The sequence below is a fragment of the Talpa occidentalis genome, unplaced genomic scaffold, assembly GCF_014898055.3.
Source record: "Talpa occidentalis isolate TD23 unplaced genomic scaffold, MPIMG_talOcc4v2.1 talOcc4.3, whole genome shotgun sequence".
NCBI classification, from domain to species: Eukaryota; Metazoa; Chordata; class Mammalia; order Eulipotyphla; family Talpidae; genus Talpa; species Talpa occidentalis.
In genome coordinates, this window is record NW_023603184.1 from 94,733,190 (window position 1) to 94,755,220 (window position 22,031).

The 22,031-nt window shown below is 38.8% G+C and overlaps 1 protein-coding gene across 1 annotated transcript in view; it reads right to left on the reverse strand.

The window, feature by feature from the left end:
- Positions 1–22,031, reverse strand: part of IFIH1 (interferon induced with helicase C domain 1) — a 71,744-nt gene that overhangs the window by 39,141 nt on the left and 10,572 nt on the right. The window contains exons 2-4 of the mRNA XM_037523427.2: positions 11,451–12,372; positions 4,409–4,580; positions 1,322–1,468 (exon numbers count right to left, since the gene is read on the reverse strand). Of these exons, the coding sequence (XP_037379324.1) occupies positions 1,322–1,468; positions 4,409–4,580; positions 11,451–11,903 (772 nt within the window). The 5' untranslated portion in view covers positions 11,904–12,372. The remainder of the gene's footprint in view (positions 1–1,321; positions 1,469–4,408; positions 4,581–11,450; positions 12,373–22,031) is intronic.

Genomic DNA, 22,031 nt, shown 5'->3' on the forward strand with positions numbered 1-22,031 from the left:
ATAATGCATCCAAAGAAAGGAACTATTACTCAATCATGAAAAACCATGCAGTAGAAGAATATCTAATAAACATGAGAGATATTCTATTATAACCAGGTATGTAAAAAGACCAGAAAGAGAGACACCCAAATGTTAAGAGTAATATATCTAGATGATGAGAGTCTGGGTGACTTTTTCTTGTACATTTCTATACTTCCCAAGTTTCTTGCAATGCAATGTAAAAAGTAGTAAACTTTGCAGTGGTCTGCTAAAGTCAGCTTATATTGGCCCACAAGAACCAACTGTTAAATTTTTGGCTGTTGTTAAACACATTCACTAAAGTAATCAAATCATGTTAACTAAAAGTTCAATAAATTATATCAAAATAAAGGTAAGGAATACTTAAAAACCATCACTTCCTAATCATTTTACTAGATTTTGCTCTTATATATGATGAGTCTTTATTTATATTGGTTGATCTGCAGGGTGGAAATGCTGTTTAATGGTGAGTTACTGTGCATCTCTTCCCTAATTCTGTGTTCAGTGACATTATATTAATAGTGTGATATCAGTTTTACTGGGAGTATTTACACTGTGGAGATTGGCAAATGCAATAAATCAGGACTTTTTTCTTTTCCCCTGAAGGATTACTTGTTAAATATTCAACAACACCCAAACGATTTCCTGTGAAAACAGAATGTGACCATTTGCAGAGGAAGAGGAGGGGAAAGAATCTCCTATTATGGGAGAATTAGGATAAATAACTTTTCATTATCTCATATCAAAATGGTAGACATGGTGGTACCTAGTAATCACACCAACTAGTTACTAGAGTTCAAGTCAACCTCAGTCTCTAACCTTTCACATCACCTCTCATAGTCCTTTCTACAGCTTATGATTTAATTTATAACTCAGCAGTACCTCTCTGAGACACTCCAGTCTGTAAAATAGGGTAAAGGGGAATGACCTTACAGTATTTAATTTTCAGAACTTTTACTTTGACAACTCAAACTAATTAGTGTTTCTGAAAGCACTTTCAAAGCCATGGAATATCAGGCATGTTTATGATACTTACAAGAGCCATTGATAACTTATACAGCAATATCAGAACCAATGTGTTCATATTCATAACATATTAATATTGTATCAGTTCTAAAAACACTTTTAGTGAGAGAATTATTTTAATATAATTTCCTCTAGAAATATTACTTTAATAAAAATGCCCACTAAATCCCAAAGCCCAAATTTTCTCCCTGTTTAACAGACCTTCATGTCATCAAGCACCAACTGTCTTTTCTGCAAGTAGTAATAAGAGAATGTAAAGTGTATCTGTCCCAAGTACCTAGAGCTATAGAAGAATTTGCAAGAGATGATTCCAATGAGTTATGCTCCGTGTACAGGTTTTCTTCCTCTGGACTTGGCTGATCTATGGCCAAAACAGGTTGCTCTTTGACTTCTAGACCATCTTCGGGTGATAAATTCTTAGTCTCTATGAATATAAACAAAAATGCAATGCAAGTTTTTATACTATACATAACTGTTCTCAGTATTTTTAAAAATGAAATGAGGATTCTTAATATTTACTTGAAAATAGTAATTTTTCAAATTATAGTTTTGGGGGTTACACGTTTACCTCTCCTTATGTGCACTTTACAATTCTAAATACAATGCAAATTTTTACACAATATAAACAGCTGTTATTGTTATCTTGTCCCTAGTAGAGATTTGCCTGAATACACTTCAGTACTTTGACATTTTGAAAGGCTTGTAACATGTTTTTCGTTATGACACAATATTTTTATTTTCAATGAACACAGTAGGTAATTCTTTTGTAATATGCTAAATTTCTTCTAAAAGGACAACATAGTAAGTATTATGTTAATCACAAGAAAAGTAAGATGATTTCCTATCTGACCATCACTTTTCTGAAGCAAGTCAGTTATTCAGTGATACAAAATTACATTTAAGGCTGAATTAATGGAAATGCAAATGTGCTAGTAGCTTTTCTTTAGCTTGTGCTCTTGCCATTTTGTTCCTTTGCTGTGAGTTCTACATGAGATGTGCATATGCTTTAATGTCAGCCTAAATTCAAGTAATCTGAATTTTTGTAGGTCTTTTTTTTTCAATTCAATAAAATATTCTATATCTTTCTTTTCTCCTTCCCTCCATTTTTTTCCAACGATTCTTCCTTCAACCACACATGTATTGAGTGTTTTATTAAAGGCCTCTGTGGGCTACAGAGAAAAACTAGAGTTTTTGTTCTTCTGAAGCTATAATCTGTCAGAGAAGACTGATGTCTGAAAGTATTGCTTTGGATTAACCCTCAGAGGTAACAGGAGGAACATTTATCCTGTACATGGACAATTTCCTGAAGAAAACTTGTGACTTTGGACCTTGTCTTTGGCCAGACATCTTAACAATGTGTACAGCTACCTGATAAGTACATCTGGGGTTTATAATCATAATTGACTATTTTGTGCTTCTCATATAAGGAATTAACTCAGTTGTTTAATTCTCAAAATCATCCTGGGTAACAATATTATCATTCAAGGGGAGTGAACTGAGGCACAGAGCACATGAGTGCCTGGCCAAAGCCTCACATCCAGGGACGTGAAGGAGTCAGCAGCGTGCAGTAGGAGCAGGATCCTGCCCTGAGGCTCCTGTATTAGTCAATTTGGCCACCCTAACAAACTATCACACACTGAGTGGCAGAAGCAACATAAATTTATTTTCTTACAATGTCAGCAGGTTTGGTATCTGGTGAAAACTTCACTCTTAAGTGTCAGAAGGTGACCTTATTTTGTCCTCAAATGGTGGAAAGTGACAAAGATTGTTCTTCCTCTCCTTGTAAGGCCACAGTCTTATCAGATGAGGACCCATCTTCCAACGTTATTTAACCTGAATGACCTCCCAACACTCTATTGCCATGTACAGACACATAGGGGAGTTACAGCTTCAACATATGAATTTTCTGGGGATATAATATAGTTCATTGTAGCTCCTAACTACAAGTATAATCACAACTAAATTTGTTCTGGTCATAAGGTCTGCCAGAAAATTTCTAGATTCTCATAATAAGGTATTCTGTTCTACAAACAATGCTTACATCTCTGACTACCCTGACTGGATTTTCTGAGGAAAAGTAAAGTCCTACTTCTTTAGTATAAGTTGGGCAGGAGCAACATAATGGATGGCAGAGAGAGGTGGTAGGAGAGTATAAGAATGCTGGTCCCACACAGGGACTGGCATTTCCCCTTCAGCCCTCAAAAGAAGCTTAGAGACCCACATCTGCTCCACTCTCTGCCCTCATATGAACTCATGTATCTGAGTCTATCTCACTATGGTCTAAAGAGGGAGATCCCCAACTGTGAAAGGACCCTACCTGGGACCAGGAAGAGAGAAAAGGGTAATGGATGGTTAAGCATTTTTCTCCCTTTTCACAAGATCTTTCACTCCTTTATAAAGTACTTGACCTTGGCCAGACAGTAACTGTGTGGACCGAGAGAGTTTGGATAAACTAGTCCCAAATCTGTTTGGAAACAGATACTGGAAGACCTAGTCGCAATACAAAGTACAGCATATAGTTGGGTGTATGCGATGGGTGTATGTGATGATATGGGTTACAATACAGTATTGCATGATATTTATTATATATGCACTTCATGGATTTCTTTTGTTTAAAGAATTATAATTTGATAAATCTCAAATTTCTGAAAAGGCACTGTGTAAAGTAGAATTTCAAAACATCTTAGCAAGAAATATTGCCAGGCATGTGGTTCATGTAAGGAACTTGGAGCAGATCTTCTAAACTCTCTCCTAAACAAGTAAGTCACTGTATGCAACAGTAAAATGGGCAGGTGCCACTAATTTGAATGAGGGATAAGATGAGGTCTTTTGAAATTCAAGAGTCAGTCATTTCTAATATAGATACACTGAAGCCAAAATTTCCTAGCGCCTAGAACAGTGTCTGGCACATCACTGGCACTCATTAAATGTTAACCAAATTACTGAATGGATTGCATGAATAGAAGTAAAATAAGCTAAAATGAGTATAATTCATTTAAATCATTTGTTATCAATTTCTTCCAATGAATTTGTCTCTATTCAAAATTAAAATGATCTTGATAAAAATTTCTGGCTATCACCTTGTTTCTTAAATAGGTATGGGTAGAGGAAAGAGTGTTAAGTAGGAGTGAACTGCTAACTAGGACTCAACTAGGAGTCTAGCCCAGTTTGCTGAGTTTTGTGGTCTTTGGCACATTCTTTTCCTCATTTATACAGGAGATAAAATAGGTGCTCTCTCAGACCCCTTTCAGCTTTGAAATGTTCATTCTAAGTATCTTAGCTTTTGGCATTGTATCTCTAGCCTCATTAAACTCTCAATTACCAAGAACAATGTACACATTCTTGTTAGCGAAATCAGAATTACCTGTACTGCTTTCAGAGCAGTTTGTGCCTGTTAACTCGTCCGCAAGTTGGTGGTTTTCTGTTTCCCTCAGAACATTGAGAAAAGTAGAAAACCAGTTTTCTTTCTGCACGATCCTTCTCAGTAGCTCTCTGACAGCTGATTCTTTTGCATGATTTTTGTATTCAGTACTAATCTGTTTAAAGAAAAAAAGTAGAATTAAAGAAGATCAAACATCTAGTAAATAAGTTTGAAAAGGAACTAGTCTTTTGAAAAATTGAGCAATTAAGCATATATACATACATATAAACAAAAGTCTGTATTCAAACATTAAAGAAAACAATACAACTTGTAGCAACTCTAGATTCTAGGGAGAAAAAATCTTTGGGTCATGCACCCTTTTAAATATGCACCTTTTTTTTTTAGCCACTGAGCTATTTAAGCCTGATGTTTAAGAAATAAATGTTTTACCTCAGTCATTCTGAATAAGGAGTGTCTGTAATCGCTAGCCACATTGTGTCCATTTGTAACAGCCATTTCTTTTCAATTCATTTCATATCTGACTCCACATTCTTCCCTATTATTATCATGAAGTAATTTATTATTGTATGTTTATATTCTTACTCTTTAATATTTGCAATATATATTGCTATACTATTTTTCTCATCTTTGTGTTTCACTAATGTCATGAGGTATTTATTTTGATATCTATTCCTGTTTTAAAGTTTGGGGCAGAATTATTTCTATACCTATTCATCACAATCTTTAGCTTTAATTTTATTTCCCTTTATTAATCCAGAAAATTCCATTAAATGTGGATCACAATAATAGGGATTACTGTCAAAGTGACTGTAAGGTAAAGAAAATGTCAGGCTTTTCTGCCCTTCCGCCATCAGGATCGATGATGGAGCCTTGTCCTGAATGCATGCCTGATGGCGGGCACCTGGAATAGGGTGTGGGCATAGGTAGATGCGATTCAGCTGAGCTAAGATTGTGCTTTTAAGGGTGGCGTCACGGGGACGCCAGCAGCAGCAGCAGCAGGAGCAGCAGTAGCAGCAGTAGAAGCCGAAGCAGAAGCTGAAGGAGCAGCAGTAGAAGCAGCAGAACGAACGCCAGAGAGCCCAGATAGAGTAAAGATTTGCTGGGGGCTGGGAGGCCTGCCAGCCTCCCAGCCCCCCAGCCAGCACCCCTGCCTGCCATATGCCTGGTGAACCCCAAACAAAAAACCTGCAAAACTACTGAGGACTCTGACTCCTCCTTTACCCGGTCTGCATGGGATCAGAAAACCTGCACCGTGTCCAGTCCTGCCCCCTACAGTGACTTTCCCCAGTTCTTAATACAGCACCAAACATTTGAAGAAAAGATGAACGCAAGCCATATTTGGCTCAGAAAGCAATTAGACGGGACAGTTATCTCCTGGCCTCAGTTTCTATACATGTAAAATGAGGCAACTGAAACACAATTTCAAGGTTTCTCCATTCTAGTGGGAGGTCAGAGTCAACTGGGGAGCTTTGATATCTTGAATCTCCCCAAAAGATTCTGATTCATCTTGCTTGGGAAACCAGAAAGATTTTTAAAGTATTTCAGGGTTCTACTCAGCAGTTTAGATGAGAAATTCTGACTTAGTTACTGGGGTCTCCTTGGTGACACAGGGTTTAAAGTCTCAGAGCTTTAAAGCTATATCCAGCCACGGCAGCCTGAGTTTGATGCCCGGCCAGGGAGCTAACCCACATGGCACAGCAGGCCTCTCCTGTCTTGCCTGCTGCTCCTCTCAGCAGTGTATTTCATTGGATCCACCTGTGCTGCTCCCCTTTCTGTCTCTGGTGAATCCTCTCATCCCCACATCTCTGGCCTACACCCCAGTTCTTGTATGCATAAATAAATTAAAATAAATCTTACCCAAAAAAAGAAATTCTGACTTAGTTACTTTTCAACCTCCACTCATCCTCAAAATGGACAATATGTGTAATTTGGATTGCTTAGCTAGAGTAGGTATTTCTTACAAAATGTATATAGTTTTGTAAGTATATCCCATAACATTTTATTTTATTTTTATTTTATAGAGGCATGTTTTATTTATTTATTTATTTGTTTGTTTGTTTTGTTTATACAAGCACTGGGTACAGTCAGAAGCGTGGGAGGGTGAGAGAATTCACCAGAGCCAGAGTGGGGAGCAGAGCAGGCAGAAGGACCAAAGTACACTGCTGAGGGGAGCAGCGGGCGGCAGGAGAGGTCTACGCGCCATGTGGGACCCTCCTCCGGTGGCCGGGGAGCAGCCGGGGATCGAACCGGCACCGCAGAGGCCGCGGGCAGCTTCACAACCCAGCGCTCAACCGCTGCGCCACCGGGGAGGCCCTATCCCGTAACATTTTAATATCAAGAATGTATTTGCATTTTTTGAGACAATATCTGGCACAAAATAACTACTATAAGTGAAGTCATTCTGTTATTTTTATGAATGGGGAAAGCAGTGACCTTTACAAATATTTTGCCAAGTGAACACTATTTAGCATAAAAGTGTGCAGCCTGAATTTCTACCTGAAGGATATTTTAATTCTATTAGCTAAAAGTTAGTAATATTATCAAGTCTTTGAATATCCCTGAAGAAGATACCAATATTAACTCATTTTACAGATCAGAAATCCAAACACAAAAAGGCCCCATTATCTCTCAAAGACCAATAAATGGCAGAGGCAGAATCTGATCCCAGACAATATGGCTTCAGAGGCCTTCCTAAACAATAATATAAGTAATTATCTCCAATATTAATTTCATTTTCTGGCAAGAAGTGGTTAAAATCACTACTTGAACCTTCCCAGTCTGAGGGCTAGAAATACATCAATTCCTTTTGAAGCGACCTACATAATTTTTTTTTTGTAACTTGTCTCCTAAAACCTAGTAAGATATTATATTTTAGTAGATATATAAACTTAATTAGTGAAGTTCTTGCAAGGTGATTATTTAGACTTAAGACTGCAATAGGGCATCATAATGATTCTCATTCATGTTCTTCTCCCACTTAACATTTTCTTTGAATCTGAAGTGAAATATGTCCATGGACACACTGTGAATAATTTATGGAATAAAAGTAAATATAAATTTGTAAGTAATATAATTCAGTGTTTTAATATCTTAAATTATTTTATGCAAGTTTTTCTTTCCAACAGAACTCAGTGAAGAAATCAATGACATTTCCATTAAGGACTGGCTTGCCAACACAATTGTATAATTTGATAAAAATGTTTTCTTCCCCTCATCATAACTTTAGATGTAACAGTGGATAGTGAATACAGCAGAGCTCGGCTCTCAGTACAGTAGTTTACAGTAGTTTTCACCATGGGGGATCTTACAGTAGTAAGATCCTAGGTGGATGCCTAAAACCTCATGTAGTAGCAAAGCCCACCTATGCCAATAAAGTTTAATTTATAAATTAGGCACAGTAAGAGATATAGGTGACTAATAAATTAGAACAACTATAGCAATATATTGTAATAAAAGTTATGAGAATGTGGTCTCTCTTCCTCTCTGTCTGGAGGACTAATGCACCAATAAATCAGGAAGTTATGTTAAAATAAAGAATTTTAAAGAACTAGTTTCCTCAGAAAATTTAATATTCTTGATGAGTATGTTTTGACAAATTGACATAACTAATTTCTTATCAGTGCTTTCTCTTACTACTAAAATTCTTATCCATCCCTAAATTACCTGAAAATATAATGAGCTAGAGGATACAGGGAAACTTGAACTAGAGGTGCTCAACCTTATGTAGGGAAAACTGGACTCAGTTTCTATCTGGTATCTCTGATTCTTTTATGTAAACGAAAGGTGTATAGGAATTTCTAAGACTACAGATGTTTAAAGCTTTGAACTGGCCAGGGCTGAATCAGATACATCTCTTCAGCTGTTCCGATTGGTATTAAAACACAATAAAAATGTCTATATTATTACTTTTAAAGGACATGGATATACCAATATGTCACTAAGCATCCTGAAACAGGAGGAGGTCAGAGCAGGGTACTATTAGGGATCCTTCTACTACAATGATCTATAAGGCAACTCATATGTATTGCTGAGTCTTTAATGTTTACTTAATGCCTCACACACAATAGATATATTTAACTATTTGTTGGAAGAGAAAAAGTTGATTAACTCTGCAACATTAGTTCCATGAAAGCAATGGCAGTATCTGCAATATTCTCCACTCTTCATTACTAACACAGTTTGGTACAAAGGTGCCACTGTATAAATTTAAAACAAATGAATGAATGACTCAATCAAGTAAGTTTCTTTGCATAGTTCCTGGACACAAAACTATCTGGGATTATTTTCAGAAACTCTGATTGATATATGAAGGCAGGGTTTGGGATGTGGAAACTGCAATCCTAAACTAAAACAACAGCACAAATAGAAAATATCTGTGGAAAACAGAAAAAGAATAAAAAGATCATTTTAGAAGTCCTGACTACTTAGTAAACACTAATTTAAACTGAAAGGCAATCCATTATATCATCGGTTCTCATCTCTTGTTCCAGAAAATGTTTTCAAAATAAATTCAATCAATCTACCAATATATATAAAGGACCAGCCCTCTCTCTAGTCTTGGCTAGTTTATGGAAGCTTAAAGTTGAAAGGCATAGTTTCTCCTTAAAATCACAGTTAAATCCAAGAACATTAACATAGATCTCAATTTCAACATGGAATATTTACCTAAATCCCTGAAACTTTAAATTCATAAGAAAATGAAACCAAATGAAAGATAACAAAAGTTATCATCATATCAAAATGATTATTATTTATAAAGTTTTCATAAACGCTTTATCTCAAACATGTTAATTAAAATACTGTGATTGAGAGGAGAAATTATTATGCCCACTTTCATGGGTAAACTTAAGATAACGTAACTTAAATATCTTGGTCCCAAATTATTTAACATATATAATGCATATATAGTAAGAAACAGAGATCTCAAATCCAGGCCTTCCCATTATAAATTCTCACTACATTGTATTGTTATAAGACAAACATCCATCTAGATTCCCACATCAATACAGATTCTTCTATATCAAATCTAGAGCTTCCTTCTTATCAACCACCCTCGCTTATTTTTGAGACCAATGATATATGTAAACTGATGTACAAAAATTATTGCAGAAATCACAGAGACTTGATACTTCCCTAGACAGTCTCAAATATATGGCTCCTCTATCTTTGGATCCTCCTTGGAAATATGAATCTGAGGGAGAGTTTGGGTTGCTTTGGCCTTAAATGCTACCAGTACACAAATGTCCGTTTACTCTATATCTTCTGTGTGTCAAATCCCTTGCATCCTATACTGTTAACTGCCTCCAAGCTTGCCAGAATCAAGAACTTGGATAAAATCTAACTGGCGGAAATTCAATCCAGGCAAGACAAAAGTGATGCTGATAGGCAGAAGTATTTAGAGTAAATAAGGAGAAGTGCTGTTTCGCTGGCAATCGGGACATCATACCCACCAAACATAAACAGCTTTGTGGTGTTACTGGACTCTGTTGCTTCTGGACTTCCTAACAGCTACTGTGGCTGGAAATGCCATCTTCCATCTCCAGCTGGCTTGAAGGCTGCATACTGTCTTCCAAATTAAGATTCTGCCACAGTGATGTACACATTTGTCATATCCAGCTGGACTACTATAATGCGTTCTAGCAGGTTCTCAATACACAAAACTACATAAACGTTACAGACAACAGTGTAAAGTAATTTACTTGTTGGGAAAACCAGTCATCAAAATGAGTTGCATGCTTGGGTCTTTGGACAGGCCTTATGGCTGCCAAATCTACAGCCAGGAACATTAACTTTAGTCACTAAAAACCAAGTCACATCACAGGCTGATGTGAGACCAATGCCCAGAAATGCATAATGAGGGCACAAACAATTGGTGAATCTAAAAGAAAGAGAGAAAGAAGCAAAATGTCAAGATCACAGCATGTTAGACAAAGTCTTTGGCTTTTAGTTATGGATGTATTTGTCTACATACCTTTCAAGATTAGATTTTTGACTTACAACCTTGAATAAATCATAGAGGTTAGCATTTTTTATATATCACAGTATATCTTCAATCATTGAAAAACAAGGAACAATAAAACATTACATTAAAATGTGAAGTCCCCTATAAAATTTACTGTCGAAATGCCATCTTAAAAAAATACTAATATGAAAAACTGCAACTGGTGACATATTTCCTCCATGACTTATGCCTAACTTTTTTCTCCTAGAGGATATCAAAATGTTCAGAAATGGGAAAAGAGGTGTGTGTGTGTGTGTGTGTGTATTCCCCATCTGGATTAAGATTAAATGGCATAATGTTTAATAGAGGCAGCCAGATAATAAATATTTTTAGGTTTGTGGGCTCTCCTGGCTCTGTTCAACTGTTCTTAAAACAGACAAGCAGTCATACTATGTAAATGAATGAGCATGGCTATGTTCCAATTAAACTTTCTTTATAAAGACTGAAAATTTAAAAATCTTAAAGCCATTCTTAATCCATGGATCTGCAAAACCAGTAGCAAACTGGAATTAGCCCCATGGGTCATGGTTTGCTTTTCTCTGGTGTAAAGAAATATATTAAAAAAGAAATAAAATTCCACACTATCAGACCTGAGTCCCTACCTCTGCTGTGGTCTTGCTAGGAGATCCTGGGCAAGTTATTTATCTAGCTTTAGGTTCCCTATCCATAAAACAGAGTTAACATTGAACACCTCAGTAGATTATTGCGGGTATGAGCTATGACCATAGATATTGTAAATGATAATAAATGTACACAGTAAGTGTTCAATAAACCTTACCTATTACTATACGTTATAATTGTGGCATTAACACCTGTTTAACTTATTTAGTGAAAAGATTACAAAAACAACTCTTTCGAGTTTAAATTTTCAAAATTATCACATGCCTAGTAGTCTCTTTTCGAAAAAAGAAAAAACCAGATTTACTCAAAGATGGCCAAGAAAATTTGGAACGAGGTAAAGAGTTAACAAACCGGAGTTGCAAAACCTGTCCAATGCTCAGCTCCATCAGAACTGACACCTACCCGATTTCTGTCTTCATCTGTCAGCAGATCCGACGCCACGCACTTATCCAGGACATCGCTGACCTCAAGTTTTTTCACCACAGCAGGCTGAAGGAGGTTCAGCAGTTCGAAACACTCATCATGAGCTTTCTCAAAGGATGGTGAGGGCAAGTCTGTGAGGTCAGGGTTCGCATAGCGCGCGGCCAGCGTGCTGCCAGATTGCCGGAGAGCTTCGACAAACACCCTTGTCCAGCCTGGGGGCCAGTCCCCTTTTTCCAAGGTTTTCAGAAGCAGTTCAACTCCCTCGGTGTTCCCACTGGCCTTGGCCTTGCTCTGAATCCGGTCCTTGACTTCAAAAGGCAAAAAGTTCAGGTAGTCCAGGGTGGACTCCAGCTTGATGTTCCTCTTCAATCGGGTCCTGAAGCATGAGAGAAGGTAGTGGAAACGCGCGTCTGTGGAACACTCACTCGACATCTTTCTTTCTCAGAGAAGGTGGGGGATTCTGCAAAGTAGACAACCGATGGCTGTTCTCTGCTCAACAGGTGAGAGTGAGAGGCTGCCGGCTTTCGTTAAAGTGCCAGGGGCTCGGAAGAAGCGCGAGGCTGCGCGCAGGATCCTTAGGCTGGCTCGCGGGGGCGCGCCCTCACCTGGGCAGGTGGGCCGGGAGCAGGAGGATGAGGGGCCAGGCCGGGAAAGCGCCACCACGGGGCTTTGAGTCTTTGGCGCCTGACCGGAGATCGGGGCGCCGCCGCAGCTGCACCCTGGGTGGAACTTTGAGTTCAGCTTTCCGCCAGCCAGTTTTTAATAGTTGGCCTGCCTTAGTTTCAGTTTCGTTTCTCTTCTCAGAAACTTTGTAAATAATCAGCTGAGGGGAGTGTCTGGTGGGGAGGAGTCAACGAGTCACCCTTTGTCAGTTTTCATAAGAGTTCTTTGATCAAGGGCACTGCGGGAAACAGAAAAGAAAAGTGAATTCTCTCTCTGACCGAGTAAGACTGCCTTGCTCCAGCAGTGCTCCTTCAGTGAGCATTTTGGCTTCCTTAGAGGGTTCTGCCCTCTTTCCTCCTGAGAAGTTAAGAATGAAACTTCCTTTGGAACTTTGGAAACTTCCTTTGGAAGTTTCATACTGGTCTATGGAAGTATATTAAATAAGAAATAAAACTTAATAAAACGTAAATAAGAAATGAAACTTCCTTTGGAACTTTGGAAACTTCTTTTGGAAGGTTTCATTCTTAACTTCCCAGGAGGAAAGTCCCCAGTCATGCGATTTCAGGCCCTCCACATTTTGCTGACAAAGGGATGGTGCAAGAAGACTGTGGGAAAAGAGTGATTTTCGAGGGAGAACCCTCTCAGGAAGCCAAAATGCTCACAGGAGGAGTATTGCTGGAGAAATGCAGTCTTACTCGGTCAGAGAGAGAATCCACTTTGATGGCGCTGGAAGGGATCATGCTCAGCGAAATAAGCCAGAAAGAAAATGAAAAATACCGGATGGTCTCACTCATAGCAGGAACTTAGAAAACCTAAATAAGGAACCAGGAAAAAGACTAATTGCAATAAAGTAAAAATCAAAACCAACAAGCAACCAGAGACACACTAGAGTGGGAGTTTGGGGGAGGAGAAGAGGGATTGGGGTCAGAATAAGGGGGGGGGGGAATTGTATGGGGAATATAACCAAAATGAAAATGCATACATTATGCAAAAATGAAAATGATGTAAGAACTATATAAAATAATTTATTAAAAAAATAAAATTAGGCCTCCCCGGTGGCGCAGCGGTTGAGCGCTGGGTTGCGAAGCTGCCCGCAGCCTCTGCAGCGCCGGTTCGATCCCCGGCTGCTCCCCGGCCACCGGAGGAGGGTCCCACATGGCGCGCAGACCTCTCCTGCTGCCCGCTGCTCCCCTCAGCAGTGTACTTCGGTCCTTCTGCCTGCTCTGCTCCCCGCTCTGGCTCTGGTGAATTCTCTCACCCTCCCGCGCTTCTGACTGTACCCAGTGCTTGTATAAATAATAAATAAATAAATCTTTAAATAAATTTAAAAAATTAAATTAAATTAAAAAAAGAAGAAAAAAGAAAAAAAAAAAAAAAGAATGAAACGTCCTGACCCTGACGACCCTAACGCCAACAGGGAGTTAGTTACCCAGGTTACTGAATGCAGACAGGCTCTGGTCTTACCAGAGGGGGAGAGACCCAGAGTGGGGTAGGGAATGGGGGAAGGGGAGATTGCAGGGGACATGTGGAGTGATGGAGCTAACCTCTTAGCTCTTTCCAGATATGTGATCTCAGATGCCATTTGGAGGGTCCAGGGAAAACTGGCATCTTTTTAAACTGTTTAAGAGAAATACAAAGTCTCTATTTACACTGGCATACGTCTCCATCTGAACACTTTATAGCACATCCTTTACCCAGGATGAAGTGACCTCTGTGCCTTTTCCCGTGGTTCCTCAAGAATGAATTTGTTCCTTTAGGAATTTGTGGATGAGTATGAAAAAGAGTGAGTAATAATAAACAGTAACTGGCTTTATGCACAGTTTGTAGTATTTATTTGGCTTTGACCAGGGCGTAGTGACAGAGGCAGAGGGACATTCACCACCAGTTCAGCTTAGGAGGAAGCCAAGAATAAAGGTTTCCTCTCTCCCAGTATGTAAGATCGCCATATCTTTTATTTATTTTAAAGATTTGTTTACTTTTATATAAGAGCTGGGGTACAGGCTAGAGTCGCAGGAGCGTGAGAGGATTCACCAGAGATAGAGCAGGGAGCAGGACAGGCAGATGACAGAAATACACTGCTGAGGGGAGCAGCGGGTGAGACAGGAGAGGTCTGGCACCCCATGTGGGAATCTCCCTGGCTGGCCGGGGATCGAACCGAGCTGCAGAGGCTGGCTGCGGACAGCTTCACAGCGCTGCGCTCTACCCGCTGCGCCACCAGGGAGGCCCTCGCTATATCTTTTAATACATAACTTTCCTTTAATAAAACAACACAAAATCCCCACAACTTATTTTTGATATAGTTGCCATTCTTTTCTTGGATTCAATACAGCAAGTTTTGGCTGAAGCCGCTAGGAACTTAATTAGTAACTAATGTACCAACTTGTAGTAAACATCAACATTTGTCTATGTCATAAGGGAAAAAAGACACCCACACTGAAAAATGGCAGCTTCATTTCAGTACAAAAGTCACATAAATATGAATCCTTTAGGTTGCTACTAGCTGAAGCATTTTGTAGCCCTGGGTGACCTTGGGTGGTAATACATATGTGTCATAATGAGAACCTCATGATCCAGAATTATATGGAAGATAGAAGGGTCATTTAGGTTATCAAGAAGATATATTTAGGAATAGTTATCCATTAGCAAAGCACATTCAATGACGTTTGGATGGTCCAGAAAGACCTGGCATAGTTTTGAATGGTTTAAGAGAACACAGTCTCAAGTATTTACTGCTCCCAAACAACATTTCCAACTGAACGCTTTAGAGCAAATTGTCTTATTTTCTAATTTTATTACAAGTAGCCACGCCTTTTTCTTCCCCAAGGGGTTGTAAGCTTCTTGAAGAAAGGATATGTTTATACACTAACCAGTACAACACTACAAATAATAGGCCCTTTCTTTGCCTTAACTTCACAGCTGGTATAATGTCAAACACACAGTGAAAGTCCATTGCAAATTTTTTATTATTAACTATTGAAGCAATATGGAATCTTGGCCTGATTTACACTATTCTTTTTCTATTTCCTCATGAAACATCACTATATCTTTTTTTAATTTTGGGAGCTGGTCTTGTAGCTAGGTAGAAGATAATCAGATTAGTGTTTCCAGTAGAAATATTCAAATTGTAAATTTTAGTTATTGGGTTTATAAAGACATCTTTTAGGTCTAGTACAAGAAATCTCTCCCTTTCACCCCCTCAAGTGCCAGCAAATTTCATTCAATGTATTAAAGCAAAACCAACAAACCAAACAACACTTTGTCCTCTGTTTCCCATACTGGAAACAAGAAGAGATTGCTGATTAATCATAAGGAAATAATGTGCATTTTCTTAGCACCAAAGAATTGCTGTCCTGATGAGAGAGGGTTAAAAGCAGAAATTTAAATGTTTGGTATTCGGATTATTTCATTCATTCAATGAATCATTTAAAAAATATTTGTTAAATAACTGCTATATGACCAATGCTATTCTAGTTGCAGTTAATAAAATGGAGCCAACATTTCCTACTTTCATGGTAGAGAGAAGATGCAATGTGCCAGGTTAGGATGAATGTGGACCATGATAAGATTAGATGTAGATAATAATGCTCATATAGTTTCACTAGTGGATTTTCTTCTAGACACACTCTCCAGCCCTTACCATTAGCATCACATAAGACCCATCAATAACAGGTCATCTCTAATATCAGCTATGATTCACTTTGCTGGACAAAAAGTGAGTGCTGAGGACTGAGCATGGGTAAGAGTGCCTGAGGGAAAATATAAGGAACGAGTTTTATAGAAATCTTGGAAGGACACTGGAGGAAGGAGGCTGAGAAAACAAAGACCAAGCCACAGTCTCTCACAATATATCCTTTTTCTTTATCCATAATTTTGCATGTTGACCTTGTTTATTTTTTGCATTTGTTTGAGTAAATATTTCTTCTGTCAAGTTTCATCTAATAACTTTCATTTTTAATCTTCCTACTTTCTTCTAAATGTAAGTTTCTGTTTTCTCTCTTCTTTGAATAAGCAATCTGCTCATCTGTATCTTTTCCTTTTTTCTAGACCAATATTTTCATTTCAAAACCAAAAGAAATCTCTGAGTCTCCATCAGTTTTAAAATTCTCCTTTTAGCCTTTGTTCTACAAGTAGTAATTCAGGAAGCTGTTATCCAACTTTTTTCATTTGCATTTTCTATGAAGTGATAAAAGTCATAGCTGTCACTACTTTGACAAATTAAACCTATAAGATTTGATGGTAGTAATGCCTATTCCAAAGAAACTGACAATGCATTTAATTTAATGAGGAAGTAATTTTTATTCTGTATCTGCTTTTAGTTACTAAGTTATATCAACAAGCAGACTAGTCTGTGTAACTTGAAAATGAGATTCCCTTAAGCAAGCTGTGTGGAGTTGTGGTTAAGCATAGAGACTCTGAGCACTGGTTATCAGGATTCACGTGTCAGCACTGCCTCTTAATTGCTGTGTCATCTTCATTCCTCACTTGTGAAATGAGAATTATACTAGTATCTTGTCATAAGGTTGTATGAAGGAGCACGCTTAACCCCTTGGCTTATCATGCCCTTTAAGTGACTGACAGCATTCTTGCACTGATAATGTTTAAGACATGGTGCTAGCTCTCACAGAATACTTGCAATGTATAGAAGAAATATATCAGTTAAGTACATGAGTAATATGTGGTAAGTAGTCACATGACTAAGTTTTTAGAAAGGATTGATTTTTGCAAGAAACTGAAGGGGGCTGATAGTTAAAAATGTTTATTGAAATGATACTGTTACAATTTTCGATTTTAAAAACCTAAGTGGATACAAAATAGAAAAAGAAACTCGGGATAAGCTTACTAGATCATAATACTCATTTCTTAAACAACTCAGTTGTGAAGTTCTTGTTTTAAGTATACAATGTAAAAGCTTTTATATGTTACAAAGTGTTGGCAAAGAAAAAATTAGGTGTCAGTGGAAAAATTTTCCAAACATCCATTTTTCCAAATGTTTCCCACATAGCTCAAGTCCATTCAAAAAGTTACTTGCACATTTATGCATTTTTTTTTAAACAGCACCTTTACCTCCAGGCATACATTTGCTGTGCTTTTGAAATTTTATTTTAAAATAATTGCTTAAGAGCAAACTAAGTCAAACTTAATTAGAGTGCCCTTCTCTTATCCTTAAATTCATATAGTTGACATTTAGCTGGCAGATACCTTGGGGTCAGATGTCTCAGCCTATGATTGAAGGTGGATGTTCTAATTGCTTAAGACTCACACTATATGAGTTAAATATTTTTTTTGTTTCACCTCTGCTCATATTATAATTGACAAAGTTTTGAAGTAGGAAAAGAGCTGTAGAATGAGTTATTGAAATCAAATGAGATCAACTGCATCTGTCTTTTGACTTATTAAATCATAAAGGATTAAACTTCTTAAAAAATAATAAAGCATTACCAATTATACTTTTTTTTATTATTAATGCACTGGATTATATCAGTGGCATTTAACAATTTAACTTCATCTTTATCTGATCCTTTACTATTTAATTTTTATTTGTATTTATGATATATTTATTTTAGTTGTATGTATAAGCATGTTCTAAACAAACACTATACTTTTATTGAAATCTTTATTTTTATTGGAATCCACTTGAACATAGAATCCATGTTTAAGTATTTTCACTGATAGGAATCAAGGAAAAGCACTTGGAGATTATAGCCTGAAAACCATCACAGCTTAGAGGTTGTGATGAATTCGAAGACATGGATTAATAAGAATGGGGAAGGAAGAGGTGTAGGTGAAAGGAATGAGAGCTTTGAGAAGAGATGTGCACTTTAGCATTGAGATCTTAGCAGTAGAACATGTGAAGTTACTAATATCATTATTTGTGATAAATATCAGTAAACTAAGGCAACACAAGACACCAGAGCTTATTTCATATTTTATTACTAAAATGTTGTCCATATTTTTTCTTGAACTAGATATTTGAATAAAATTCATTTTTTATTTAAAAAAAGAATTTATATTCATTGTAGACATTTTTGGAGGAAATCACATGATGTTGAAGAAATTAACTATGATTAACTATGTATTTTGTAATCCCATTACTATCGGTTTAAAAGAGAGACTGTTAAGATAGTCTCAACTGTGAGGAAGAGCTCTCCATGGGGAAATTGTGTGGCTATGCCAAGGGGAGAAAGAATCTATAAGTTCATGCACATGTTGCATTTGTTGAACAGATTCTTCTTAGTCCTGGATCTTTCATAAATATCTACCACATATAATACACTTGTGTTATAGTGTTTTGTTAATAAGGGAAGAGAGGTAGTGATGCCACGTGGTGAAGCAGAGATGCAAAGAACAAACATACACATCTGTAGAAACAGGAGAGGCCTCCCTGGTGGCGCAAGGGGTTAAATCGCAGCACTGTGAAGCTATCCACAGCCACTGCAGCATGGAGTTAGATCCCTGGCCAGGGAGCTAACCCACAAGGTGCAGCAGACCTCTCCTGTCTCACCCACTGCTCCCCTCAGCAGTGTATTTCAGTCAGTCTGCCTGTTCTGCTCCCCACTCTATTTTGATGAATCCTCTCATCCTCTCACACCTCTGGCCTACACCCCAGCTCTTGTATACATAAATAAATAAAATCTTTAAAAAAGAGAGAGAGAGAAAGGCAGGAGATGGATGGAAAATTCTCTCTAAGGAAGAGGATGAAAATCATAAACCCTCAAACATATTCAGGACAATGCCTGATTTATCATGCTTTGGGGGGATGGGAAAGGTCATTCATTATGCAGTCTTTCAGCTGCCAGATAAGGAATGCCTGATTTATTTTTTTTTTTTTTTTTTTTTTTTTTTTAAAGATTTATTTATTTATACATACAAGCACTGGGTACAGTCAGAAGCGCAGGAGGGTGAGAGAATTCACCAGAGCCAGAGCGGGGAGCAGAGCAGGCAGAAGGACCGAAGTACACTGCTGAGGGGAGCAGCGGGCGGCAGGAGAGGTCTGCGCGCCATGTGGGACCCTCCCCTGGTGGCCGGGGAGCAGCCGGGGATTGAACCGGCTCTGCAGAGGCTGCGGGCAGCTTCGCAACCCAGCGCTCAACCGCTGCGCCACCGGGGAGGCCCAGGAATGCCTGATTTAATGTTGCCTGATTTAATGTGGTTTTTCTCATATTAACAAGAATAGTCAGTGATTCATTAGGTCAGAACTCCGGTATGTGTCCCATCATTTTTTTTTGGTTTTTCTTTCATGGTTTCAGAATGGCTACAATAGCTTAAACATCATTTCTTCCTCTAGCTTCAGTTAAAAACAGATTGTAGAGGGATGGAATATAGAGTTTCTCTCATTTGCCTTCTCTCAACAGTGAAGAAATAGAAAGTCCCAGGAGTCTCTCAGCAGAATTTCTCATAAACTCATTGTCCCCTTCCTCTAAAATATGCACACAGGCACGCAAATGCACATTCTAATTAAGAATTCAGAAGAAAAATGTAATTCTTTTAGTGGTTATCAAAAAAATTTTTTTATATAAGTGCAGAACTTATTTAGCATAGGGGATTTCATTTCATTTCCCTCAACTGCAATAAAAAACTTTAAGAGTTATTGAAGATTTTTTTTTATATGGTAGAGTGGTCTAAATAATTTTATTACTACAAATTATGATGAAATTTATCATTTTAACAGATGAATGTAAATGAGGCCACATGCATGGATTGTGATAGCTGACTTCATACATTTCAGATAGCTTTCGCTTCTCAGGAATACAGTTTATGTGCACATCAATAGGCTGTGTATTGTTAACTAGGAGTTAAGAAAAATATTAACATTTAATATATGTGGGACACCAATATGAACACTGGAAAATAACCTTAATTTCTTTACAAAACGAATTCTGGAAGTTGATCCAGTTTCTCAGGTGGGGCTTGTTCCTAACAGAGTGGCTCTGGAGTCAGCATCACAGCAGCTGAATCCAGACCATTCTCAGAGAGGTACCAAGTGGGAAGGCTTCCTTCCTTCCCTAGGCAACTCTGTACTGCTACCTGCAGATGGTGTTGCCTCTGCCGCCACCTTGTGGGGCTCTGACTATCAAATCTTTATTGTATTGCAACTGATTGGGCTGACTATCAAGAAAGTAACATATAACAATATGAAATTTCAGGTTTTTGGACAAAAAGAGAAAGTAACCCACATTTCCCAGGGAGCAGATAAGACCATGGCCGTGATTTAATGTAAATTTTCTATCTTATAAAAGCAGAAAATAATAGAAAAAGGAATCATTCATCTAGTAGGTAATATCCCCATTTTGTAAGGAAGTGTAGGGGCAGGGTGTTCACAGGGCAGGTTTTCTAGGACCCAAGCAGATGGGGGTAAGTGTCCTGGAGCCCTCCGTGGCCTTCCTTCCTTCCTTCCTTCCTTCCTTCCTTCCTTCCTTCCTTCCTTCCTTCCTTCCTTCCTTCCTTCCTTCCTTCCTTCCTTCCTTCCTTCCTTCCTTCCTTCCTTCCTTCCTTCCTTCCTTCCTTCCTTCCTTCCTTCCTTCCTTCCTTCCTTCCTTCCTTCCTTCCTTCCTTCCTTCCTTCCTTCCTTCCTTCCTTCCTTCCTTCCTTCCTCCTTCCTTCCTTCCTTCCTTCCTTCCTTCCTTCCTTCCTTCCTTCCTTCCTTCCTTCCTTCCTTCCTTCCTTCCTTCCTTCCTTCCTTTCTTTCAGATTTATTTATTTATTTACACAAGCACTGGGTACAGTCAGAAGCGGGGAAGGGTGAGAGAATTCACCAGAGTCAGAGCAGAGAGCAGAACAGAGTGACGAAGTGCACTGCTGAGGGGAACAGCGGGGGCGGCAGGAGAGGTCTGCGTGCCATGTGGGACCCTCGCTGGTGGCCGGGATCGAACTGGCGTTGCAGAGGCTGCGGGCAGCTTTGCAGCCCAGCACTCAACCGCTGCACCACCAGGGGAGGCCTTTTCTTGGGCTTTTATTGAGCTTTACATGTAGGGCAGCAACCAGGTACACGGCAAGCAGGGGTGCCAGGGAGCCTGGAGGCCTATTGGCCTCCTGGCCTCTGGGGCAAGTCTTCACTATGGGCTTCCCTGCTTCTTTTCCCCTCTTCTCTCTCCTGCCTCTCTCCTACTTCTCTCCTGCTTCTGCTTCTCTTGGTGACTATTTCAATACTCCTCCCATGGCCCACAGAAGTAAACTAGACAGCTTACAATGTAACAACTGCAGGTGCCCCATCAGCCAGGGCAATCCTAATGGTGGGAGGGCAGAAAAGCCTGAAAACCATTTACCCTACAGGAAGGAACTGAGAGTCAGAGAAGTTGTATTATTGACCCATGTCACACAGCCAATGGGTGTGCTTGGAGTCAATGGTCAATCTCTAAAATATTTACTGCTCAGTTTCCTCAAAAGATAGCATAGATAATAATGACCAATTGCTTTAAAATACAGGTTTTATAATTACTTTTTGGTGAAGACAACAGATGAAATGACTGCCACTGAAAAAAATAGTTTGCTACAGTTTCCAATAGAAGGGGGGCATGCAGACCATGCAGGGACACACAGGGAAGCATCTGTCAGTCAGGAGGCAGAAGGACCAAGGGGGAGCATGGCAGGATCCTCTCTTGGGGTTTCCATGGGAAAGGCAGGGAAGGATGATGGAAGCAGGCTTAGAACGGGCAGCTTAAATGATTTTGTGGGCTCTGGGGCATAGAGAGCTCCGGGGTATGCCTAGTTGTGATTTTTAGTGTCTGCCCCCGAGGCACAGTAATACACAAGGATATTTAGAGTCAGAAAGATGAGATAGTTTAAAGTAGGGGTAGCTAGTTTGCATATGAATAGTGGGCTTCCTCATTAGACATTTGCTATGTATAAGAATTAGCAAGTCCTGGGAGGGGCATTCTTCCCTGGTCAGCAAGTCTCCAG